At 46.4% G+C, this 7,063-nt stretch overlaps 1 protein-coding gene across 1 annotated transcript; it reads right to left on the reverse strand.

Annotated features, from left to right (window-relative positions):
* Window positions 1-272: 272 nt before the first annotated feature.
* coq10b (coenzyme Q10B) lies at window positions 273-5,856 on the reverse strand. The gene is made up of 5 exons (XM_066687333.1): window positions 5,718-5,856; window positions 2,453-2,608; window positions 2,135-2,327; window positions 1,801-1,902; window positions 273-1,602 (listed from the first exon to the last, which is right to left on the reverse strand). The coding sequence occupies exons 1-5, from the start codon at window positions 5,810-5,812 to the stop codon at window positions 1,435-1,437; spliced, it is 714 nt and encodes a 237-aa protein (XP_066543430.1). The 5' UTR covers window positions 5,813-5,856; the 3' UTR covers window positions 273-1,434.
* Window positions 5,857-7,063: the final 1,207 nt, after the last annotated feature.

A 7,063-nucleotide genomic window follows, 5' to 3' on the forward strand; every position in this document is an offset into this window, starting at 1 on the left:
TCCCTTTATTGACTGGAAGTTACATAGAAAAGTTAAATATGTTTTAGATAACTAGACACTGAGTGTATAACGATTGTGATGGCGGGGGAAGGAAAATAAAATTAGAACTGAAGACCGTACTATAGCATTATGACTTATTTCAGTATCTATTTTAAGAATTGTGTCCCTGTATTGTTCAGGGAGTGTCAAGTAATGCAACAGAAGCAGCAAATTTAAAGTGTTGTACCTGCAACTTAAAATATATATATCATAAGTAAAAAATAAGATCATACTTTAATAGAAAAATAGTTTATTAAACCGTGCAATCAGGATGCATGTCTCCATCCATGACTTATAAACATTAAAAACCTCAATTACACCAAAAGAAAAGTTAATAAAGAAAGTGTTTAACCAGCTTAATCTGTGCTATATAATTATGTACATGTGTTTTTAATAAACTAAATAAATTATGAACAATATACACTATATTTAAAAAAATAAAAAGGGAAAAACAACAAGTGAGGGGTTTACAGTTTGGGTATCAGTCTTCCACAGCAACTTCTTCACTTTCCAAAGAAATCCACAACACATGGACACGAGTCTTGTGCCCTGAAGTGTACGGAGACAGCGCGTGCACACAAGGCTTATAAAACTCAGGCAGAAGTATAAAACCACATTGAATACAATAATACTACACACTTCTTATGCAACAATTCTCATCCCCTACTCCCTTCCCTCTCAGGATGTCCGAATCCGGTCCGTCCGCGGTTTCAAAAGCTGCGTTGTACGATTCAGTCACCGCAGATTTCCGAAGCCACGGGTTTGCGGATCAGAGGAAACATGCGGCCACTTCAGCTCGGCCTCCACGCATAGAGCACGCACACACACACGTGATAGAAGAACTCGGTTTACAGACTGTACACACATCGGTGAGAAGCATCGGATACACACACACAATTAATTTGTAATTTGTAGTTTCAAACACCTACCGGAGCCACTATCAAAAATCCCTTCTTGGGTCTCAAACATACCCCAAGCCTGTTACAGACGATGGGTGCGGACCTACTGTCTAACCCCTTCCGTCGTCCATGTAGACACGTGGTTTTAGGGTCCACTGGTGCTCTGGTGAGATCAAACCCGCAGACTGGGGTTTGGGGTCCCCATCTCTTGTGACCATCCACTGAGTGGTAAGCAACACCAAAGACCGTTCCAGTACCTGTCTGGACCCACCGATGTCCGTCCAGCGAGGTCACACGCCTTGTTGAGAAGATTGGGGGGTGGGGAGATTAGAAGTGTGCAAAAATCTGAGGCACTTGGACACAGGGCGCCCAGGGGACCAGACTGCAAGGCCTAAAGAGGCATGCAGCCGCAGTGGGGTGCTGGGTAAGGGAATTGTGGTGGTCTGGGCCCAGGCGCAGCACCCATTACCACCACAACCCACCCCACCCTCGGGGGCTATGTGTGGTGGATCTCATGGAACATCAGCTCTCGGGGGATGCACGTCTCCGGCCCGTACAGCTTGCCCGCCCGCCGCTCAAACGCAGACACCATCTGCTTGACGACCTCATCGAAGAACACGGTGGCCAGCTGGGAGTGCAGCAGCGAGCGGAACTCGAAGGAGATCTGAGGAGGACGACGGGGGAGAAGAGGGGCTCAGACAGGAGCACGGCAACACGGGCGGGCGGGCGTGTGTGTGTGTGTGTGTATGTGTGCGTCTTGCATTGGCACAGATGCCATGCAGAGCCAGAAGTGCAGGCTTCCGAGTGTACAGTGTGGAGTGTGAGGCACTAGAGTAAAGAAAATGGTAGCTACCACACTCACCGCAAAGTCCAGGGTGCAGGTGCGAGGGTAGCCTGGGATGCCGGGACTGAAGCGCCACACCGTCTCCAGGTGATTGAAGAGCTTCCCATCCGTGCAGTTAGCCTGGCAGCGCAAACACACAGAGGTCAGGTCTAGGCGGCTCCCAGACTAGATCACAACACCACTAAGTCGGTACCTATCCAGTCCTAGACCATGGGACCCCATCTCCCCCTAACCCCATTCAGTCTCCTACACCCCTTCAGGGAACGGGACTCAAAGCTGCCCCCCAAAGAGTCACGACGAGCATCAGAGGATCAAGGACTTTGCGCTATGAAGGAATGCTGCAGTGCCGTACCTTGACCAGGTGGGGGCGCACCGTGGTGACGAGGGAGGTGTAGCGCTCCACCACGGGGGGGAAGCCCACCTCCAGGTGCGCCTTGCAGAAGCCTGTCCGGCGGGAGATCACCTCGGAGCGCTTACACCACGGCACAAAGTGCAGGTACTGCTCCACGCCGGCCACCACGTCATACATCTCCTGCATGGAGTACCTGGGGCGCGAGAGGACCCGGTTACATGGACACTCACACAGTCAACATCTACACACCAGCCTGAAGGAAATACCCAACGGGCCGGACGCGGTTCTTCCAAACGGAGCACTCTGCGTCGTACTGACCCGATGATGCGTCGCTCCGAGTACTCCTTCCTCTTGTTGATGAAGGGCGCTGCCAGGTTCAGGAAGCTGCGTTTGCACAGCAGGACCGGGCGGCTGGGCGGCAGCGCCAGGAGGGGCACCCCCTGGGTCATCAGGATGCCACACGAGGACAGGTACCTGCGGAGCATGCAGAGACGGAGAGTGAGATAAACCATCAAATCAACCCCAACCTACGTCTATCAGCCATGCAATTCAGCAAGGACATGGGTCTGAGAATGGGATTTTCACCTGAATCTTTTGTAAGTACATGTAAAGCACAGGCAATGGCTGCGCGGTGTATTTTAGCTTCTATAGCTTAAAAGCAGATGTCGTAGGGCCCAGTCAATCTTATTTAAACTTGTGGAAATACTCCCCAGTTGGTGCACAGTTTGTAAATAGCTTCCCTGTTCTCAGTCTATGACACAGGTTAGCTAAATATGGATATGCAAGAAGATATACAATCCAACCTGTATGTGGATACTAAATCTTGAAAGAAAGCTACAACAACAGATGAATCACCATCTGATATCGAGCCCTGACAGAGAGAGAAGTCAGTGGGAGAGAAGCGCAAGCATAAACTCCCTCTCTCCAATTCAGCAAAGCGACGGAGATACCAACAGGATTACATTCAGTATGGATTAACGTGTCTCACAGGTGATGGGGATGCACATTCGCATTGTGTCATGAGTTCGGAGGTGCGAGCAAATGACAGTGTGAAGCCAGTGAAACTTAAGAGACATTTGCACAACAAACACCCGTGGATTTTTTCAGTTGCAAAGAGGTTTGCGTGGTCAAAAGCAGGTATTGACCACATAGACTACAACCACTACCAAAGTCCGAGCTGCGTCTTATGAAATCCCAGATCAAGAAAGCCACACACTATTGGCGAGAATCTAATTCGCACTGCAGCAATAGTCATGTGCCAAACTATACACAGTGAGAAAATATCAAAAACAAATACAGCTGTCTGATAACAACATTGCCATATCATTTAGGCCTATTCTTTGGGCAAAGACACAAACAGTCCCTACAGCTACCTGTACAGTGCTTTGGTATCCCTTGGGATGAAAAGCTCACCAGGCAAGCACTGCAAGGTATTAGTATGAATCTATTGTCCACACAGCTGCTGCAGAACCACCCACACTGGGATCTACATCTGTCGATCGACAAATTGTGTACACAGACTAAGAGGTCTGTTTACTGACACAGCTCCCCACCCCTCCAGTCCAGTGTCACACTATTAAACAACTGTGATGTCAGCCCCCGGTGTCGTGACGTCAGCCAGCTACCCGGAGAGCGTGCACACAGTGTCGGCACATTGTGTCCTTGCGTGCCACGCTGGGTAGGTACAGAGCGGCAGTGTGCTGGGCTGCTGGATGGGCTCCAAGTGGCGCCGCTGGCTGGGAACGCTCTGTCACGCCGAGAGCCAAAGGAGCAGACAGCCACCCCCCCTCACTTTCCAGGGACCAGACATTTAAAATACTGTCCTTCATTCTCCGTAACTCACACATACATATTTCTACACAGCTGTAGAAAGGACTTTGCCCAGCATACTGTGTCACATTTGTTTTTTTTGGCGGGGGGTTAAATCTTTGCATACATTACAAAATACTTTTCTAGTCAAACATGACATGTGCATCATTTTACATATGTGTATTAAACACATAGCTTCGCTAATGGCAGAATTATTGTTTCAAAATGTTTCTGTAAATAATTGACAAAAGTGGAAAACTGGTAGAACCTTTTTTAAATGTAAATCTGACCTCCCAGTGAGAGAGCAAGAGAAAGCCTGAGGCCTGAGCACTCACTCAAGTAGGCTACACCATAATTAATACAAATCCAGGTTTCACACAGAGCAACATGTAATTTTCAGCATTAAAGGGTATTGCCTGTACAAGCAGACCACAAAAAAAGTGTTGGCTGGTGCAGGTTTACTGGGATTCACCATCATTACAAACTTTAGTACAAAACAACAACAAAACAAACCACTAGCGCTGTTCCACACTGCAGTCTGCCCGGGTAATTGACCCTGTAGTCAAGTGCTTCGAAGCTGCGGTTCTGGGGAATGATTTACTGCATACCTTGTGCAGTTTAAACAGCAGGGCCTTCTGGTTTCTGCACCATCTGTTTTCAGTTCTCGACTTGCTAATGAACCTAGTTATTTCATCAGTCCCAACTAGGACAACGTAAAGGACTTTTACAGTTCATGCGTTTTAATTCAGGGTACACTCCCTGTCATATAACCTACAGCCTGTAGAGCAGTATATCTAATTAACCCTGGCAATCAGCTAAACAGAACAATTAAGTTACTGGGAGCCAGGTTGTAACGAAAAGCCTAGACATACTGTGATTCTCGATTCACATTCATGAGCTATATATATATATATCTATCTATCTATCCATCCATCCATCCATCCATCGCTATAACTCTCTATATTTCTATTTACGTCTCTCTCCATCTGTGTCTATATATATCTCTATCAGTGGTTATTAAGCCTCTATACCCATTTATCACGAAACCCCCGTTTATGAAGCACCCCCAGAAAGGGCGTCATGCATCCACTGGGGGCACCCCTGCTTAAGAACCCCTTATCTATATCTTTATCTTTCTATGTATAGCTAAATATATTAAACAATGGATATCCATCAGCACTATTACAATGCGTTACAAATGTATGTGATGACAACACAGCTCACTAGAGTGACGACTTTACGTTTTGCTACTAGTATGACGTTTATTTACGTTAGCTGCTATGGCTGCACAAAGCAACGTCAATAGTTCACAAAAGGGTGAATGCATTTAAGCCATTTTGTTTAGGTAATCTATATCAGTTTCATTGCAAAAAAAACCCAAAAGCAATCTATACATCGAGGCTCTTAAAAAAACACACTAAAACCCTAAACACTAAAACATTAAACACTAAAACTAGTGCACAGAAAAAGAGAGTCGTTTGCATAATCACATGCAGGAATGCAACAAAGCAATTAAAACTATTTTGCAATTGCATGGCACTGATGTCCTTAAAACATAATTCCATTTCAAGTATGTATAGATCAAAGCAAGCATGTGCGATACAAATACTCACACTATGTAAAAAGAGTTTAAACAACCCAAAAAAAAGATCATTTCAATTTCGAAAGTATTTTGGATCCCAGCTGCCGGGTCAGGTCTCGCACCTATAACTTCAGAAAGTTATCTGCTGGGGGGGGGGGAAACACCGCGATATATTCAACAACACCCACAGACCTGACGCCACTCCGGGGGGCTCCCTCTCCTGTGACCGGCAGCCGGTTGAGACACTCCGCTACAGCCCTCCTCAGGTTGCCGCAGCCCCTCGCCATTTTCACCGTCGGCTGGACTCCGGGCCCGGACAGCAGCTGATCCCTGCGCGGCGCTGGACCCGCCCCCTCCCGGACACACCCGGCGCGAACGGGGCTCTGATTGGTCGGGCGGAGGGCGACCGGCGCCGCCAGTGGCCGCGGGCGCTGTCCGTCACGGGCCTCGGGGGGGCGTGTCTGTGACGTGGGTGTTGCGTGCGCAGCGCTGTCACGAGACGGCGGATCGGGTGGCACGGGCGCGCGCAGCGGCAAAGGTTAGAGCTAAATTTGGAGCAAAGCGATGCATTGTGCATCTTACTGCTTTTCACTCGGTCTGAGCATGCAACACAGGCATGCATGCGATCAGAAACGGGACGCACTGTTCAAACAGGAATCTGCATCCTGAGACGTGTCAGAGGGATACTGCCCTGAATATCAATTATAATACACTACACATTTCCATGCACCACACAAACAAAACATTAAGGAAACATTCAAATAAGCAACCAACCACAGTAGCCTATTTATGTATAGTCATAATTAAAATACACAACTATATGAGGCTAAAAATAGAAAGTGCTTAGTTGCTGCTGTTGCTATGGAAAATATGCATCATGGCCTTACTTAATGGATATGCACTGTGCCACAGGTTTAACTAACTTCTGTCTTTGCCAGAGAAAAAGTACCATCCTAAAAGATGACCCGACCTTTAATACACCTTGTCATCAGCTGGCTTTATCCTGGGTGTCTTCACTGCAGGCTTCACACAGCTGATCAGCTGAGACACCTACACACCCAGACAGGCCCTGTTTTATTCTGGTGAAATCTGGCATTAGAAGCCCTTACTCATGAAAATGTTTTCCAATCTCTGTTATGAAATAACTATTTGTTTATCATCTATAGATTAGAGATCACTACATGTATGTCATTATGTATTTATTAATGCTGGGTCACATGGGTAATTCATAATATAGTTTGTATATAACATTATGAAATTGTTGGAGATGAAATGTCATTGCTATTGAAAACTCAATGCCATATAAATGACAAAAAATAAAATAAAAATCAATTGGCCTGTGAGAGACAAATCCAAATCTCTGTTGGGTGTCACATCCTTATTCCTCTATTGAAATGTCTAAACTATTCAACAGTCAAAATTTAAAAATATTTGAAATAATAGAAAATGATGCACACGCACACACACACACAAGCAGATATTCAGCTTTGGCATTGCGCATATGAACAATGTGTCTTTAAAACAATGTCCGATATGAC

Source organism: Amia ocellicauda, chromosome 16 (genome assembly GCF_036373705.1).
Source record: "Amia ocellicauda isolate fAmiCal2 chromosome 16, fAmiCal2.hap1, whole genome shotgun sequence".
NCBI lineage: Eukaryota > Metazoa > Chordata > Actinopteri > Amiiformes > Amiidae > Amia > Amia ocellicauda.